General features: G+C 57.8%; 3 protein-coding genes across 3 annotated transcripts; 2 read left to right on the top strand and 1 right to left on the bottom strand.

Annotated features, from left to right (window-relative positions):
* Positions 1-3828: 3828 nt before the first annotated feature.
* BESB_041040 (SNARE domain-containing protein) lies at positions 3829-5274 on the top strand (the record flags this gene model as incomplete). Its single annotated transcript, XM_029362690.1, has 3 exons — positions 3829-3981; positions 4341-4514; positions 4939-5274. 3 exons carry the CDS (start codon positions 3829-3831, stop codon positions 5272-5274), a joined length of 663 nt encoding a protein of 220 aa, XP_029221655.1.
* A 1991-nt stretch (positions 5275-7265) lies between these two features.
* BESB_041030 (LSM domain-containing protein) lies at positions 7266-8912 on the bottom strand (the record flags this gene model as incomplete). The annotated part of the gene is made up of 3 exons (XM_029362689.1): positions 7266-7597; positions 8090-8261; positions 8850-8912. 3 exons carry the CDS (start codon positions 8910-8912, stop codon positions 7266-7268), a joined length of 567 nt encoding a protein of 188 aa, XP_029221654.1.
* Positions 8913-13541: 4629 nt separating this feature from the next.
* BESB_041020 (uncharacterized protein) lies at positions 13542-16956 on the top strand (the record flags this gene model as incomplete). Its single annotated transcript, XM_029362688.1, has 5 exons — positions 13542-13830; positions 14243-14360; positions 14642-14738; positions 15144-15200; positions 15670-16956. The coding sequence occupies 5 exons, from the start codon at positions 13542-13544 to the stop codon at positions 16954-16956; spliced, it is 1848 nt and encodes a 615-aa protein (XP_029221653.1).
* Positions 16957-18769: the final 1813 nt, after the last annotated feature.

The raw sequence follows: 18769 nt of genomic DNA, 5'->3' as shown, positions 1-18769 counted from the left end.
GGTAGAGACTCTGAGAAGGAGACAGGGAGGAGCCGGAAAGGCGAGAAATAGAGCAAGACGCGGAGACGGAAGTCGAGGCTGAGGCTGCGCTGAAGAAAGACGACGCTCGGTCGGCGCGCCGCTCGCCGGTGTCTCAGTCCGCAGACGATGCGTCAGCTCCCCAAACTCAAAGCGAACGGGCGCGGAAACAAAGAGACGACGAGGAGGGGAAAAATCGAAGCAGAAACGAAGGCGAACGCACCTTACGCAGCAGGCTTCCGCCTCACACCCGTGAGGACGCGCAGGCGCGCAGGGCCAGAGAGGGAAGAGAACGCGGCTCTGCGCCGGGAGTGACGAGGCGCGACAGCGAGAAAAGCCAGAAATCCAGGTTTTTTCGCGATGTGAGTGACAGAAGAAAAGCCTACACCCGCCGCCTCCTCGCTCAACTCGAAGGGGAAAAGACAACGCGGGGGCGGGTCGCGGCGAATCTCGAGCTGTCTGCTGTTGAGAGAAGGGCAATGGAGTCCGGAGGCCGATTCGCTCTCCGCGTACGAGACAAAAGGAAGAACTTTGGAGAAAAAGGTTTCCAGTGGCTGTCACAAGGCACGAAACCGCGTCGAACACGCGCGTGCGCTCCACCGCGGGCCGCGTGCGCAAAGCAGACGCGCATGACACTTTCCTCTCATCTGTCGTCGCTTTTGGAGGCTCAGGCGGCGCCGGCCTCCTGCGCCGCACTCGACTGCAGCTGCACTCGCCACACCCTTCGCTCTATGTGCCTTTCTGGCGCCTCGCAGAAGCCGTGAAATCGCGGCAGAAGCGGAGCTTCCCTTGCAGCGGGCGAGGAGGCCGCAGGTCGCGAGAACCCTCCTCCTCAGGCGGTCAGTGAAGACACGCAAGCGGAGAGAAGGCGCAGAGACAACGTGCGGCGGGCGTCGCGGCGAATTTTCTAGCGTTCGCTGCGGCCCCGCCCCTCCTTGAAGAGAAAGGAAAAGCAAACTCTTTCTCTTGAGCAGGCGAGGCGCGGCAGCTCGTTCCCCTGCGAAGCGCCTCTCTGTCACCTGGAAGAGCTGTTCAGCTGTCTGTCTCGTAGTGTTTCGCTTCTCCGATGTGTTGCACCCGCGGCCGCCGGCACGCGCGCCCGCTTCAAAGCAGACAGGCAGAGATGCTAGAGGGCATGAGTAGAGATGCGTGCGGATAGGGATCTCTTTGCTCACAGAGGGCCTGCAGCCTCGTTGGAAGCGGCGGTGGGTTCTGTAGAGAGAAGCAAGGCGCCGAGGGACGCAGGGGGCCGCAGGAGTCGCTCGCGCAGCAGGCGAGAGGACTCGAATATGCAGTTGAAGGCGCTCCTGCGCTCGGCCTGGCAGCATGCGATAGGCGTGTGCCGCCAAAATCGCCTGCGAGAGGCCAGAGCCTCAAGTGAGGAAAGCCGCGCTTGCCTCGCGAGGAGAGCAGCGGCGCGCCATGCGGTCCTGTCTCTCGGTCGATAGGCGAGGCGTACGCAGCTGGGCACGTCCCCATCACAGCCCGCAGGCAATGACCAGGGGGTAATGTCTTGATATGGAGGTGCCGATACAGTCCGATGTGGAGTTTTTCGAGATATCTGCACAAAAGCGACTCTGCGTTCCTCTGGAAAGCTCTCACTAGACGAGGGCAGACGTAGAACGACGGACAGAGAAAGGCGCGCACGCTCAAGGTGCGGCGTTTCACAGGCGCGCACGGGTGTCCATAGGCAGTGCATGAGATCTACATACATACGAAATCGCGGGCGCAGTGGCGTGCCTCTCTGGGAGCGGATCACAAGTAAACACACGTCCGGTTTCGCCTGCCTTCTGGCGACCTACGGATGTAACTAGTGCCACGGAGTGCGGCGCTTCACAGCGTTAGGCACCTGCCTGCACGTTCTCTCGCAAACACACACATATTTTAGCAAGAATATATCACTACACGGCCTGCAGAGAGGTCACAAAAGCCCCCAGTTTGTTTTGTACGCAAGGCAGGCAGTAAACACTCCTCAATGACCTCCACACAGATGCGCGACCGCGCCTCCTCTGTACGCGCGCGTACGAAACGGTGTACCGTTAGTCGCTTCGCGCTTCTTCCTCATACACTGCTAAGCTCGAGTCAGCAGATGCTGTCCTCCCGGGTGTGCTAGGCGTGCGCTTGAGAATGATTGAGGACGACCCTCAACACCCCACTCTCGCTTGGCGACGGAGCCCCGGTGCAGCTAGCTGTCTCTCTACGCCGTCTGCGATGTACCCACTCCAGCCTCTTTCTCTCTTTCTCGCACCTCGTAGCGAAGCGCAAAAGCCGATATTAGCCAACGAAGATCGCCTCCGCGTGACTGAGTAAGAGTTAATACAGCCAACGCCCAGGTAACTACCAGCCCAAACCTGCTGGGGAGCATGCTTTACGGAGAGGCTTGGCGCCCGTCGTTTGAGTTGTTATCGATGGGGACGGCTTATCTGACTCCCGAGGCCTAGTCAGCGGCGTTCTCAGCGGCAGAACGCTGTTGAGGCGGATGAACGAGGCCGTGCCTCGCGCCGCAGAGGGTCCGCATGCGGAGTTTGAAGAGAAGCGAAAAGGCACGTCTCGTCTCAGCGCTGTCGCAGTCCTCCGCTGTCTTTGGGAGAGAGGACAAGAGGCCAATTTTAGGTTGAAAAAAAAAATCATCTGAGCCGCGAACGAGCACTTTCTCAAGACGCGCGTCGCTGTCGTGTTCGCCGTTTTCCCGCATTTGGAGCCCGACGTCATCGGCAACAGAAGACAAGGGCCGCGACCGCGCGCGCGCGCGCCGGCGGCGCGATGTCGTGTTCGAGCTGGAGAGTGTGCTGAAAGTCAAGTTTGAATTCATTATTCCTTCTCAATCGGCTATTACTTGGATCTTGCTTTGCCTTTTCTCTGCGCGGGCTGCAGCATTTCTCGCTTCGGCGTGCTTCGAACGCAGACAAAGGACAAGGCGTGTCACCTGCCCTTCTGCAGGCTCGTCCTCCCGGTAGAGTTTGGCTTCTTGATTCCAAGGGATGTTTTGCGTAAGTGTGGCATTTGAGGCTTCCTCTGCTGCTCACGGTTCACCCAATTTTGGCGATAAAGTTGCATCGGTGACACTAAATCGCCGTATGCGCGTCGTCTCGTGAGATGGTCTTGGCAAGAGTCAGTTTCCGCCTCCAACGTCCTTGTCGCAGTCTCATTCTTCTCCTCCTTGTTCTTTCTTTGAGCGCTCCCCAGGATTTTCTTCCCCTCTTTCCTTCTTTTTCGTTCGTCTCCCTAGCCTCGCTTTCGCCTCGGTGTGACTCACGCCTCTTCTCGAGCCTAACTGAAGTTTTTTATCTCGTGCCTAGCTGACGCGCCTCCACTAACGGCAGCATCAAGGTGAGGCTTGGCTCTCCTTCATTCGCCTCGTCTTTTCGCGGCGCCTGCTGGGCGCCTCGCTCAGCCTCTCACTTTGGCTCTGCCTTCTATTTCTTCTCCCTGCTCTCTTCGTCGTCGGCCTCGCCGGGTTTTTCTTCGCATTCTTTGCATCTCTTTATTTGTGTCATTCAGGTCTTTTGTTCTTCAGGTCTCATCTCTGCGACTTACCCTTTCTCCCGTCGCCTCGCCGTCGCCTTCATGCCTGAATCTCATCTCATTTTTTGCCTCTTTTGAGTCCTTTCTTCATTCTCTTCTCCGTCGTTTTCATCTTTCTTCCTTCTCCGCCACCGTTTGTTTTCTCGTCCTGTTGCGCCGATTCTGTCTCTTCGTTTGTTTTTTACAAACAGCTTTTGGTTTGGCTGAATTCTCGCACCCAGATAACTCCGGAGTTGCCTTCTTTCTCCTGTTCTGGTTCGTCTTCTCTGCCGCGCTTCCTCGGAGATGGCGAGTGACTTGTGGGATCGCGACGTGAGCCGCCTGTGGAGTCTGAAGGGAGAAATTTCGCATCTGCTGCAGCAGCGCGAGCGTCAGAAAGGCTCCAGCGCGGGCGTGGCGAGCGCCCAGCTCCGCGGAAAGCTTTTGCAGTTCAGCCAAGTAAGCATATGTGACCACGTCTCTTTGCGTCTGCTGCGCCGCTCTTTCCACGCTCTACCCCCGCATCGCTGTCGCTTCTTCGCGGGTCTTTCGCGCGCCAAGCGAGAGGCGCCTCACGGCGAGGGGGGGCGGGCTTGAGTGCGCAGGCTCCATCCCGCGGCTCTCTTGCGTCCGCCAAGGCCGCAGGAGCATATTCTCAGAGCACAAGGAGTGCTTTTATTGTGCGCAGTCTGTGTGATATCACACAAGCGCCCATCTGATTATGCCTGGATACTGGAAAGCCCAAACCCTAACGTTGTCACCTCAAGCGGTATCGACTGGGTCTTAATTCGTTGCTTTTTGTTTGATTGGGTGTTCAGGACGTAGAGCAACTCGAACGCATTCTCCACGCGCAAGAGGCGGAGCGGGGCGGCTTTGCATCCGTTGACTCGAGGAGACGCCGCGACGACGTCAGCTTCCTGCGGAAAGAAAACGAGAACTTGAAGGCCGCCTTCAACAGAGTCTTCTCCACGGCAGAAGACGACGCGATGGAGGTCGGCGGGAGAAAACAGAAAAAGACGCACCATCCATAGCCATCTCTCGCTCAAACTCGTCACATAACTGCAAACGCCCGGCTCCACAGACTCCCCTATATCTCGGTCCATGTCCATCTGTGGCGCTCTAGTTCGCTCTATATTCATTTATATCCATATATATATCAGAATGGATCACCAATGGTAATGCGGACATTTGCTATATATATATATATATATGCATATCTATGTATATATATAGATACAGATCTGAGTGGATGATGTGCACACTCATAGGCATACACACACATATGCATACACATATACGCATACATATATATATGTTTATATATATGTATGTATATATACATATGAGTGCGTATATCATGATGTGTAAATGATAGGGTTGTCTTTCTGGGCGACGATGTCTGCTTTTCGCATGCAGGGGCCGGCTGAGGTGTTTGTGGACTCGCCGGGCTCGGTGCGTATCGTGAGGACGCAGGAGGAAGAGATTCTCGCGGCGCAAGATGCGCAGCTGAGTTTTCTCGAAGGCACAGTGAGCAACTTGAAGCAGCTCGGGCACGCCGTCGGCGACGAGGTGGAGGTTCACCGCCGCTTGCTGGACGACCTCGACGACGACGTGGATCGCGCGCAGACTGCTCTGCAGCGAAACAGAGACCTGCTCAAAAATTTGATCAACAAACAGTCCATCTCCTGCTTGCTCTTCACCGCGCTCGTCCTCCTCGTCGTGCTCGTCTTCCTCATCGTCGCCACCGCCTGAGACGAATCAAGCGTGAAGGTCTCAGAGGAGGCGTAGCGAAGGCCACCAAGATGCCAGCGAAGGCAGAAAGGCCGGAGGCATTCGTGGGAAGCAAAAGACGATTTTCCTCTGGTGTGGTTTCCACGCGCATTTTTCGGCTGTTCGCTTTTCTGTGAAACACAGGCGGCGCCGGTTGTCTTGCTTTTTGTAGAATTTTGAGGGTCCGTGGACGCATGCCAGCGCTGTCGCATGTGAACTTTCCGCCGGCGGCGCACGGACTCACCAGGGAACACGCACGCAGATTTTCGCCTCTTTCCAACTCTTCAGAAGCCTCTGCACGTCGAATCGTCAATGTCGCTAGCTCCCTCGAGAGCGGCGGCACTTCCGCCCCAGGCCAGCAAAAGGGTAGCGAATGAGGAGTCGTCCTCTCTTCCTCTACGCTATACGGGAATATTATATAAATATGTAAAATGTATCTAAATATATATGTAAATGTATATAGTCAGAATCATTCGTGCGCGTATTTCGGAACGTATAGCTCGCCTCCCTTGATTCCGAAGATGCACATGCGTCGCCACGCACGTCGCGTGCTGTATCTCCTCTCGCAGTCTGATGAAGGACACTCGCCTTAGCCTGCGCCCACGTATTTATGGATACTCCCCTGAGTATATATATATATATATATAAGGATGGTGGCAGCGGGCAGCGAGACGCTGCTCTGTCGTGAGGTCCTCGCGCCTTTCCGCGAGCAGTAACTGCCGAAGCATTTACTCGCATTCCTGTCTGCCCTCTGTATATGTTACGATATACGCATATGCGCTAAACCCTAATACATACATATATATGCAAACAGACTGGGAGCTTGCAGCTTTCTTCTTTTCACGGCTTGGTAACATTTTGTTCGCTCGGACGGGAACGCCATCGGTGGCGTCCGGTCTGCTGAGCGAACGGGAACGCCTCTGCTGGTACGCCGTGTGGCGTGTAAGCACAGAAACCCCTGGCGGGGGCCCACCGACAAACAACTCAAATCAAGGCGCATGCACACTGGCGCATGCATCTGTGTGTGGACGTGTGCACGCGTATCTCTGCATTTGCGCGCCCATCTGCCCGGATACTTGCATGCTTGTCTATCCCTCTATCTATATATGTAGAGGGAGAGAGAGATGCCCGCAGCGCTGCGCATGCGGAGGTTGCCTCGCGAGGCAGAGTCTGGCAGTTTGTCTTTTCGAGTATCGTTTATGCTCTTGCGAATCGCAAGCTGCCAGAGAGAGAGAAGACGTTTGTTTGACGAAGCGAGACCGAAGGAGCCCTGTCGCGCGGGCTCCCTGGGCCCGTGAACTGCGCGTGCCGGCTGAGACAGCAGAAGCGAAAGCGCGCAGCGGTGGAAGCCGGTCGCGTCCTCCCGCGGCGAGAGCCGAGAGAGCAACGGCGCGGAGCAGCCCGCGATACCGAAAAGCCATAAAAGGAGACAGAAAACAAGAAAGCAAGGCAGCACCAGACGAGTGGCCTGAATCCAGCCGCGGAGACGCCTCCAGGGAACGCCCAAGCGAGAGGAGCGAACTAGAGATCCCAGGCACAGAAGAGACTGCGTTCTCCAGTAGAGACTGCCGGCACACAGAGACGAAAAATCACAGCGACGCCGCACCAATCGTCTCGCTGTGTTGTCGCCAATTTTCTCCTTTCCTTCGGTCTGCGTCCCCTCTCCTGCGTCTCAAGCCCCAACAGAGAGGAAGCACTTTCTGAGGTGAAGAATCACGCGCATATCCCTCTTCAAAGACACAACACATGAGGCAAAAACCCGCCGCCACACGAGACGACTTGAACAGAAGAGAGAACGACGCGGGTAGATACACCGGGCGCACGCGCATGCATTGATGCCGCGCATACACCGCTGTGCGGCAGCTTTTTGCCCTGTGCACCGAGGCGGCAAAATCTAGCCACCTCTCCACCGTTCTCTCTGCCTGAACAGCTCGACTATGTTTCTTTGCCGACTGCTCGTGTCGGCCTTTCCTTTACTGCTGGGGCATGCCCATCGGGGGGCGCATCATGGGCATGCCCGGGGCGCCCCCGGGGGCCATCAGGCCCGGGGGGCCCATGGCCGCGCCGCGACCGCCTGGGGCTCCAAGGCCCATCATCTGGGGCGCAGGCCCGCCGACGCCTCGCACGGGCCCGGCGAGGCCGACCGGCGCCGCCACGACTCCGCTGGCGCCCATCGGCGCCAAGGAGACACCGCGGCCAACCGGCACGCCCCGGCCCGGGGTGGCGCCGGGCGCCACTGGACCCGCGACCGTCTTGGGCTTCGAGGGAGGCGGCGCCTCAGCCGTCAACGTGAGGATGTTTTCGCCTGAACAACGAACAGAAAAGAGGCGACAGGCGCCTGTAGCTTCCAGTCTCCCTCGCTGAGGAGCTCGGGCAGACGCGTGCGCAGTGCGTACAGACCATATGCGATATTGAAGCAGCCTCCACGCAGACGCAGGCCTCAACTTCCCGGCAGGCCAATCTCGTGTCGCGCTTGCGTACGCAGGCGGTCAGATAGGACGGAGGCGACGCCAAGGAAAACCCTAAAGAGCCAATCCCGCCGAGGCGAGATCTGTGTGGAGCACGAGCTTCTCAACTCCCGGCAGCGGACGCGAACTCTTCAGCTACCGCGCAGGGGTAACAGGCGCAGTTCGCACCGCCCAGCAGAACTGAAGCGCTCGACACGCGCGACCAGGCGACGCTCCGGTCGAACTGCGAAGGCCACGAACAGAGGAACGCGAACTCTGAGTCTCTCGCAGCGCCTGAGAGCGCGGAAGGCACACGCGAATGCCTGCAGCACGCCAAGCAGCAGTCTTACCGCGAATCATCATGAGGCCGACGCTCCTTTTGATTTCCTTCTCCTCGGTTTGGTGCTTTCCGTCTGCGAGCTTGTGGCGGATTTTCAGCTTGCGAAACTCCTCTGCGTCCGCCAGGACCACGTTCATGTGGCGGTCAAAGGCGAGTAAGCTGCCAACCAGCATGCGCGAGTCCTGAAGAAATGCAAAGAAAGAACGCAGCTGCTTTTTGAAAAAAGAGACGACACGCCAGTCCCAGCGACGGAACTCAGCGGGGCGGAGAGCCGCGGGAAGCACGAAACCACGACAGCGCGAAAAAATGCCAGAGACCGCAAGGAGATAAAGGGAGCGCGGGGGTGCGCGGGCATCGCAGAGAGCAGGCAGCTCGGCCTCACAGGCCTTCTAAGAAGGCGGCTGCCGACAGAAGCGAGGCGAGCGAGGCGCAGGAGTGGAGAAGCAACCAGGAAGCAGCCGATGCATAAGAAACGCAGACAGGCACGCAGAGAGCAGCAGAGAACGACGCAGCGCCTGTGGAGAGCAAGACGAAGCGCGGGGCGATAAGGGGCGCTGCAAGAATGAGCTAAGAGGAATGCCAGCAGGGGAGCAACAGACAATGCGACGAATAGTGCAGAGAACGGAGAAGAGGGAGCAGCGTTCGTGCAAGAAGGGCACAGAGAAGCGCCCCACGCGTAGAGTCACAAACGGCGGGACGCGGCCGCGCGAGGGAGAGAAGAGACTTGGCAGGGAGCAGGGAAGTTCGTTTGCTGGACTGCGAGAGCGCACCTGCAGGCAGACGCGGACTCGGTAGTTGATCCATTGCTGAAGGCGCGCGTTTTTCGACGGCATTTTGAAGACTGAAGAAGAAAGGAAGCGAGAGGGAGAGAGTCGAAAAGCCGCGGGGAAGGAAGTTGCAGGCGAAGAGATGCAGGCTCGCGTAGAGGCTCTGACGAGGAGACCCTGGGAAACAAGGGAAAACGAAGTCAAAGCGCGGACGAGGAAGAAGACAAGGGCCCGAGCTGAGGCCGAAAAGACGAAAGAAAAGAGCCCCGATGCAAAGAGAGGGTTACCAAGAGAAACAAAGCAATATTGCTGAGAAAAGTGGACTGAAATCGGGAGCGGCAAAGCAGGCAGAGAGCGCACGGGAGAAGCGAGCCTTTGGGGTTGAGAAACGCGCTGGCTGGCCTGGAATTTTCACCCCTGCAAGGCCTTAGAAACGTCGCCTCGAAAGTGGAAAAGCGCTCGAATGCTTCGCTCCTGTACATACACTGTGCATGTTCACGTGTTGCGAAAGAACTAGGCCTGAGCCAAGTGCCTTGTTTTCGTGGCGAGCGCGCCACAGGGGGAGAAGCACGAGCGCGTTTGGAAGAAGTGGCCTTCGCTCGGCTCTCTGTCAGCAAACGGCGAAAAACGCGAGGAAGAGAGCAGAGAAAACAGTTCAGCTTTCCCATCCCGCACGATGAGCCGAGGCAAAACGTGCGAAACCGACGAACGCCATCGACCGGACGGTCTGTGGACACCCCACTGTAGAGCACAGCACCGATTCTCGCCCGCGAGCTGCATGTGCAGCAGCTGGAGGAACGGATCTTGCGTCTTTTCTCCGCGGCAGTCTGTCACAAACTCAGAGCAACGCAAAGGCAACAGGCATGCCGGGCTACGCGACGGTTCACCCTACTTCATAGTTCCCGCAAAAGATGGAAAGGCCAGCAACTCACGACGCGGCTGTGAACCGCTTCCAACTGCACAGGGGCGGGGGAGGGGGCCGTCGCAGGGCGACGCCACGGCAGGCCGAGTCAGGACTCCAGCACGCCTCGCGCAAAGAGTATAATACGCATCACTCTCCCGAGTTCTGCTAGATTCCCTCCTCCGCTCGTCTGCAGTTCGCCTCCACAGTTGGCGCCTGCGTTTTTTCTGTCTCCTTCGTGTTCCATCAGCAATGCTGTCGCCCTCTATGCGACCACCAGAGAGAGAACGCCCCGAAGGCGCCTCCTCGGCAAAGTGTCTCGCCAGACTCACAGCAAGGGCCGGCCGGCGATCTAGAGGTGGCTCCCGGAGCGGTTGCAAATTGTATCCTGGAAGCTGCTCCTCGAGAGTCTCAGACGCTACGCTGGCGCTCTGCTGGCGCCGCGCACCCATGCCTCTTCTCAATACATCCGATCGGCTGTACACTTATATATATACACTTACAAATATATAGTTATATTATGTAAATATATATGTATACATATCTACGTGTAGCCTAGGGCATTGTATAAGCACATAAATATGTGGACTGCTGTGGACGATAATACTGTTCGCGAGATGCAGGTCCATGTGCAGAGATGAGGAGGATCCTCGTGAGGTGTCTTTTTCCCAACCTCGACGACCCGCACGATGCAGTTCCCGCCGGTTCAGAAGAAAGCCCAAACGCCTGGCGACGCCAGGGAGCTGCAGAGGTTAACTGTCTGTCGGTTTGCATTGATATCAGGAAAAACATGGAGAACGGATGATTAGTCTCCGAATAAGGGCCCCATAGTTCCACAGTGTGCACCTTGCGTCGATGGAGACTTGGCTTTCTTTCAGACTTCATCGCTTAACAGAGTCGGCTTTTTTCCGTAGAGGCGAATCGCCGGCAATTTTGAGGTGTGCGGAGATATGTCTCCTGATAGTGCGCTGTAAAGGAGCGTCATAGTGCAGCAGGGGGAGAGCCTCGCAGAGGAAAAAGCTGCGTGTGTGTGCACCTCGCGGACTGAAAGAGAAGAAACAGCTACAGAAGAGAGGATCCTGGAGAAGCAAATGGGCACTCAAATGTAGAAAAATGTACAATCCCGGTAGCCATAACGAAGAGCAGTCGAGACAGACTCTGCGGGCTACAATATAGCTGAGCGCCTACATATAAATATATATATATATATATGCACGTATGTATGCTTGTTCACACGAATAAATATATCTGTGCATCTGCTACCAGGCATACAAAGAAGGCAGGCGAGCTGCCCGTCGCTTGGCTTGTATGGCAGTTCCGCGGAATGCAGTCGTAGGAGGCGCGTTTACGAGGACGCAAGAAACCGAATTTTTCCTGAATACCTCCGAAAGGATAAATAAACGTCTACCATCCTGCTTCTCTGACTCTCACAGCCCTAGCATTTACCTTGCGAGGGAGTTCAAACCTGGACGCCTCATTCGGGAAGCGATGAGGTCAGGAGCCTCAACTCGCGACGGCCTTTTTCTCAAGGCGTATTCCCCTCTAAATGGCACATAAATACCGCGCAGATAGACGACGGCGGCTCACAGAGATGTGCGCAAAAAATCGAGTTGGGCATCGTGGCGTCCGTGGGCGTTCTGTCCTGCGTTTAAGCGGTTCAAGAGCGGATTACAAATCCAGGCGCTTTGCTCGACAATATGCTAACGCCTCTCGAGCTCCGTGGGGGAAAAAATCGACTTGCGCCCTCGAATGGCGATGCAGAGCTAACTCGTGACCCGGATTCTGTCGTGGCGGTGGCGCATCATGCGGCACCCCTTTCTTCAGGACACACACATATATAAATGTATATATATGTGTGTATATATATAAGTGTATATGAAGTTATCTGCTTCGCAAACTCGGACTGTGGCTCCATGCCCGCCTCATACGACTCGTTTTCTTCTGAAGTAGCGAAGTATATGCACTCACTAGCCTCGCACTCCTCCCGTTGGAGGTCCCGCCCTAACAGGCATCTCCGTTCACATATATCTATTCGAAGCTGTGCGGTATTGTGGCACATGTCACTTGTCCTGAACTGCAGTTGAGTGCGAATCGCCGGTCCCGGGCTCCCATAGTGGTTCGTTCGATTCTTTCTGCCCTCGAAGTGGCGTGCCGCGGCACATAGGGCAAGCAAACGAGAAGTCGTTCTCTACGCCTCGCCTCTTCAGCAGCCAGATGTCACAGTGGCACGCCGCGAGACACGGAGCTTCTTTTCGCTCCTCTGCGCGTTTTCCATCAGCTGTACCGTGCCCATGGACAGATGCAGCCATCTTTGGGCCCCAGAGAGAGAGAGAAGACAGCAGAAAAGGTTTCAAAGTTCACTCAAGCGAAGCGCCGCAAGAGCAGCCCTCTGCCCCCCCCTCCCGACCACCCCCCCACCGAGCCGGAAGCGTCCAGCGCCAGGACGAGGCTGCCGGCGTGATTGTTTCTTTGGCGTTTTTTTTTTTCGCTTTCGCGGGGAACATTTGACGGCGCGGACATACCGACGCCAGTTGAGAAAAAAATTGTTTTCTCGTTAGGGCATCCCAGGCCGCGCACCTCCCAACACGGCTCAGCGATTTTTCTGCGATTTTTTGCGCGTGCACACGCCAGGCATCGCCCACCCCCCCGCCCCTCTCCGCCCCCTCCTGGATCTTCCGCTTGTCTTGAGACGAAAACCACTGCGTGACCGATGTGGCAGGCTGCGCGCGTGACAGCCTGGGTTTTCAACTCGAGGGGGCATGTCCAGCACACGCGAGGAAATCGAAAGGCGTTTGTGGAACTGCGCCAAAGTTTGTTCATCATGACGAAAGCAAGTCTGCGCGTCGGGCTCTGAGCGGTGCGTGTCTCGCTTGATTTGCGCAGAGATACTCTCCCTCTCTCTGCGTGGATGTTGAAGTGTATCCTTGCACGAGGCTACCGCGGACGCTGAGGCCGTGGTGCTTCTCGGCAGAAGGGATTGGCAAGTCTGCTTGTTAGCGGGTCGTGCACCGCAGGAAAATCCCGATTCTCGTTTCTCCTCTCCCCTCCGCACGCCGCTCTTTCCAGACTGCTGCACAATCGCCGCCACACGCGCCAGCTTTCGGCGTTTCCTACTCCGCGGACCAGCCCCTGCGCGTGGGCACCGGCATTCCTCTCGCAGTTTGCTTTCCTTTCTGCGACTTTTTTCGAAAAGTCTGTTGCTTTCCTCTCCTCGGAGTGGGGGTTGCACAGGAGAAAATCCGAACCACAAGACCGCGCGGGCCTCTTTCGGCTGCCGAAGCTCCGCCGGAGGACTTACCGCGCGGTGGCCGATTTTGTCACCAGGCGTGCGCGCGCTCGCGCGCTTCTCTCCTCTCTTTCTTCCTCTCTCTGCGCAGTTGACTTGTTTCTCTCTGTCCGCTCAACCTCCCTTCCTGTAGCGGTCGCTGCGTCTGCTCTTTCTGCGAGTTGTCTCCTCGCTCGCTGGCGCCCCTGTCTCATCGCCCTAGAGCAACTCGCAGAGGCGGCTCGTGCCCGCCCTGTGCTGCATCTGCGCTCTGCGCCTGTCTAAACCCCCTCTTCCTTTCAAGTAGCGAATCGCCGCTTCTATCGATTTCTTTCCTTTTTTCTTCTCTCTCCTCGTTCGGCTTCTGCGCGCCTTCGCGAGCAAGCTGCCGACGGCGCCGCCGCAAGTCATCGCGCTTCAGCGGCCTTCCCCTGTGGGTCGCGCGCTCTTTTGATTCCACTCCGTTTAGGTTTTTGCGAGGCGCGTGCGGTGCCACGAGGCCCCAGTCCACTCTTTTTTACAGTCGAAAATGCATCTGTCTGACGACAGCGGCGCACCCGCGCAAGAAGGCGGAGGCGCCGCCCTGTCTCCGCGCGCCCTGGCGCCCCCCGCGCCCGCGGGGCTCGAGGCCGACGCGCTCGCCTCTCAGCGCGCGCGCGACGAGGCGCTTTCCAAGGCGAAACTCGAGAGAGAAGAGAGGGACGAGAGGGACGAGGAAGACCATCAAGAAGTCAAATCGGAGCCAGCAGACGAGCCTGACGATCGCCCGCATCAAGAGCTGCAAGTCACCGCCGACTACACCCTGATATCTAGAGGCCGTAAGCGCCGAAATCGCCTGCGCCGCCCAGCGCCTCTAGGGGCGAGTGCCTGCGCGTGGAAGCGTCGTCTTGCTCGGTTGTTAAAGGGGGGCGATGCTCGGCGCGCAGGCCTCGCGTGGCGCGTCGCTGCCATCATACCTAGCCCCAGTCTGAAGTGTCAAGCCTCTGCGCAGATGGCGCAGCATAACTCCTCAGTGAAACCACTGGAGGTTTCTCCCCAGGGGGAGCATGCCGCGAGCTCTATGCTGCGAGCTCCATGCCGCTCGAGGACGCAGCAACATGCGCGGTGAACAGGTATATGCTGCCGGGCCTCGTGCGCCTCCAATGCCCAAGTCCTGAAGGGCGCTACTATCCTCTGTGTGACACGCCTCTGCTGCCTGCATCAGAATGTCTTTTTTCTTTTTTCTCTCAGTCGTCAACATGAGCCACGTGCAGCTGGAGGCCTCGCGGGCGCCTGAGGAGCTCCCCGCGCCAGAAGTCGGCGACTGGGTGGAGTCGAAGGCAGCGCACCAAGACGCGCAGATCTTCAGGTGAGTTTCTGAGAAGAACGAGAAAAACAAAAAGCACTGAAGAGAGGGGAGAGGGTTGTGCTACACCAGAGGGCGCGGGGCGGGAGGAATCTTCACAGAAGACGGTGCAGTTTTTTGTTTCGGCGTGGCGCGGAGCGAGAAGGGGAGGAGAGGCCGAGAGCAGAGCGAAGGCCTGAGGCCGTAAAACCCGCTTTGAAAAAGCATGAAAATGCGCCTTCGCCTCTGCGCAACCGCGAGACAGCTGCTTCTCTTCGGCCTGTTTGCTATCGCTTCCTCTGCAGAGCAAAAGTCGTGGAGAGGCGCAGGTGCCCGCACAACATCTGGATCTTCCGCCTCCGCTCGCCCGACATGGCCTCGACATACGTCGAGCCGCTCAAGGTGAGACAAACGCCTCCGCCGTTCTTCAGGAGCCCGCCGCCCCAGTCATGCTTCCTCTTTAAATTACCTATTTGGTCAGAAAACAAATGCTCGCTGCTTGCGTGGAGCACGACTCCAAGAGGCTTGCCGTAAATTAGTGCGCAGACGATTTTCGGCACAGCCGAGAGGCCGACGGCCACCGCCGTTTTCAGCCTTCACACTCTCGTTGACGGTATCCTACACAGCATGTATTTATGCAGAAAAATATATATGCATGCGATTATTTTGGTGTATACATATAATGTGTGTGACGTGTACGGTTGCGTATGCGTTGGCTTGGCGCTGCGGGTTCTCCCTCGGGTCGCCTTTCTGCCGCCACAAGAGGGATGTTTTTCTCGGATTCCTCTTTATCTTTTTTCTCCGCAGCACGTCCGTAAGGACAGCGTCTGGTCGCTCGCGCGCGAAATGGATTTAGCTCGAGGGGTAAGTTTTTGTTTCGTTTGGAGGCCTGACATGCACGGAAAGCCTCGCATGTCATGCGTCCAGCCTCTCGAGTTCACCGATGTTAAGGAACATACGAGACGCTCCAACGCCCTGATTGATGTGCACCGAGATCATCACTATCCTGCAAGCACCCGGCTAGTTCTGGAGAGATACCCTTCTCCCCCTCTTCGTTGACTGCGTTCATCGCGACTGCGGCGCCAGGCACAGGGCTGCGCGTCGGCATGTTGTGCGCCTTCGTCTGCGGGGGTCTTCATCTGCATGCGTCCGCGCACAGAGGTTCGCCTGCGGGCGAGCGTCGTGAACTGGCAGGTGTAGCTGCACAGGCGGGCTAAGGACCGCGGCTTCTTCTCTCTTTCCCTCTCTGTTTCTCTCTCTGTCTGTCCTCTTTTTCTCTGTGTGCGTGTTTGATCGTGGCGCGCGTCGTGCGTTGCGTTGTCGCTCTCTTCAGCGGAAGACGCGCCGGGTATCGCAGCAGCCGCGGCGCACGAGCTCTACGCCGACTGCCGCGGGTTGCTCGCAGGGCCGCCACGCCTCCGCGCGGACCTCTTGTTCGCCCTCGCGCGTCTCAACCACCGACGAAGCCCCGAGCGCTGTCGCCGCGGAGACGCACTCGGTCTCTGCGGAGGCGAGTGTGAGCGCCCAGGCCTCCACTGCACGAGACCCTTCGCTGGCGCCCGCCGGCAACGGCAAAGATGCGGACGCCTCCACCTCTGCGTGGACTCAGCCGCAGGTGCGGCGTCTCTCGGAACCGGGGATTGCGGAGGAAGCGAGGCTGGCGCCGGCGCTGCTTGGCGCGTCGCTCTTCGCCGCGGAGGCGGACGCGGAGTTCGCGTCGCGCGCAGAGGATCGGCGGCGGAAAACTACGGGCGCCGACGGCGTAGAGCGCGGCGGCACCCACACGCCGCTGGCGAGCGTCTGCGCAGGCCCTTCGTTTCTGCTGCCCGCGGCCGCGGCAGCTGCGAACGAAGCGGATGGCGCCGCTGCGCGACGATCGGAGGGCAGCCCCTCGTCGCGTCTCGCGTTACCGCGGCGATCGTTGCCGGCGTATTACCACCTGGAGAAGATTCTGAAGCGCACAAACCTCGCGCTGCCTCCGCCCCAGCTCTCCTCCGCGGCGCTCGGCACCACCTGCGTGCGCAGCCCGACGGCGCGGAAGAGCGACTACGGGGGTGCCGTTTCGTCGTCCGCTTCGCCGACCGATGCCTCGAAAAAGAGCCTCGAGCGCAGAGCAGACGCAACGCAAGGCGACGCCGCAGGCTCTCACCAGCCGCGGAAGCTCTCTCTCGACGCATGCCGCGCGCCGCTCCGCGCAGGGGCGGGAGTCAAAGCCGACGGTGCAGAAGCAGAGGCGGCTGACATCAGAGACGCATCCCCTGTCTCGTCGTCGAGCAAAAAGTGCCGAGTCATGAGTGCGCAGGCGCCCGCGGAGCGTCTCGCCCCGCCCTCTGCCCCTCGGGGTGGACATACACCGGACGACGGAGAGACGGCGAGCGAATCTCACAAGAAGAGTCCGCTGCACGCCACGACGAAGGAAGCGGAAGCATCTCTCGCGCCCTCCCTCCTCGAGCAGAAAGCGAGAGACGAGAAGACCGGGAAGAGTGCCTTCGGCGGAGCGAACGGCGCGCCTCTGGGATTGGCATGCGCGCCCGTGTCTCCCTTCAAGCGAGGCAAAGCGCCGCTCCCTATCTCAGGCATGCTCGCGAGCTTCTACGCGGCCGACGCCGAGGGACGCTGATGCATCGCAAGAGACGGATTTCCTCCAGAGAGTCGTCTTAAAAACCCTAAACCCAGGATGTGCCGCTGTAGCGGGGTTGGGGTTTAGGGTGCCTCTACGGCGTGGCTTCAGCGTCTCCACGTGCCTGCGCCGAGAGAGAGCCCGCCCCCCGCGAGCTCGGATCCTCGGCACACAGAAATGTATACTATGTATACATTCACAGGCACTTGTACGCCCCATCTATATATACATATATATTCATAAATGTATGCATATATATATGTTTACTTTAGCTGGCGAGTCTGAAGTAGCTCAAATGCGATGCGTGTGCCTAGGGAGGGCGCAGCGTTTTTACGCAGACCTCTGGGAGGGTGTTCGCGATGAAGCCTGCGCCGCATGTGCCGTTCTACTCGCAGAATATCTCGGCGTGTCTCAGCCCAGATTTTCAAAGGAGGGAACTGTCAATTGCCTCGCGCCAAACTTCCTGTTACATGTGCGCTTAATGGTAGACGAGCGACATAGAAATCGCAGCTTCATCGCTTGTGTTGGCCTATAAAGATGTGCGTATATATATGCGTCGTCCGCTGAATGGAAAGCCCAGTGGGCAGGCTTGTGAAGCGCCGCATATTTTTCGGCAGTCAGGTCGCGTCAGCGCACAGACACGAAGACGCGTCCGTTCTCGTCTTTTCTCTGCTGCGCACTCTCAATGGCGGGGGGACTCCCCCCCCCCGCTCTCTCTCTCCTTGTCGACGCTCTTTCGTGCCTTTGTCGACTTCTTCACTTCTTCTGCATGCTCCTTTCGCAGTCTTCTGCATGTCACTTGCGCCCGCATGATCTGTTCTCGTCGCACCTGCAAGCAGAGGCGTGTTTGTCGCTGTCTCCAGTCTTTTGGCTCCTATTCTGAGAGGACGCGCGGGCGCGAGTATCGCAGCCTTTTCCTTTTTCTCGATTGTGGATCGCCGTTGGCGTGTCAGCCGAAAATCGATTTTTTGCCGTCTCGCTTCTCTGTTCTTGGTGTCAAACCGAGTCGCCTTGCCTCCCGCAACGGGACGCGCCATCTTTGCGACACAAAAAACAAACCCCGGCAGCTTAAATCTATCCGTTTTTTCGGAAACTACACGCTGGAGTGCCGAGGCGGCGTGTTTGTTCCACTATCACACGCGTTCTAGCAAGTGCTGTAAGCCACGGTCTGCGAGTGTCGAGGGCCTCCCTCTCCGGGCGCGACTTGACGGCGTAAATAGATGCATGTAAGCGCTTTACAGGAGGCACGAGCTCAAGGCCAGAACTTCGCGACCTCAGTAGCTTGCGATCGAACCATAACGCAACGACCCCACACAGCCACCTCGTCTTTTTCGGCGTGTGCTCACTCCAAATTCCTCCTCTCTGCTTTCTTAGCTGCAGTTACCTTTTATTCGCGATCCAGAGCTGCTCTGCGCGTTGGCTTCAACATGTAAAGCCGAGAAAAGGAAGCCACGAACTTGGACTCCTGTTCGAATGTGCCGCGGTCACCACGGTCAGCGAATGGCGGAAGACGCCTTCGCACGTTACGCGGTGTCTTGGAAGATACTCCATCAGGCCACATGCATATGCCTATAGTCTAGTTGCGTGAATTCATCGTTCGCACATTCGACGCAACGCGAGTGCTTTAGTGCTGAAAATGATCCTTTCCAGGGGCTGATGCTGGAGCTAGTGGAGTCTTTTTTCACTACAACAGAGGCATCCCTCGTTCTACCGCAAAAATCCGATTGCTTGTGCGTCTCGTGATGCGCCTTCCGCCGCCACTCCCCACTCTGACGAGGAGCCGAGCGTGAAGCGAAGCAAATGCCGCCCTCGG

The sequence above is a fragment of the Besnoitia besnoiti genome, chromosome II, assembly GCF_002563875.1.
Source record: "Besnoitia besnoiti strain Bb-Ger1 chromosome II, whole genome shotgun sequence".
NCBI classification, from domain to species: Eukaryota; Apicomplexa; class Conoidasida; order Eucoccidiorida; family Sarcocystidae; genus Besnoitia; species Besnoitia besnoiti.
This window is presented reverse-complemented; position numbering and strand designations above follow the sequence as displayed.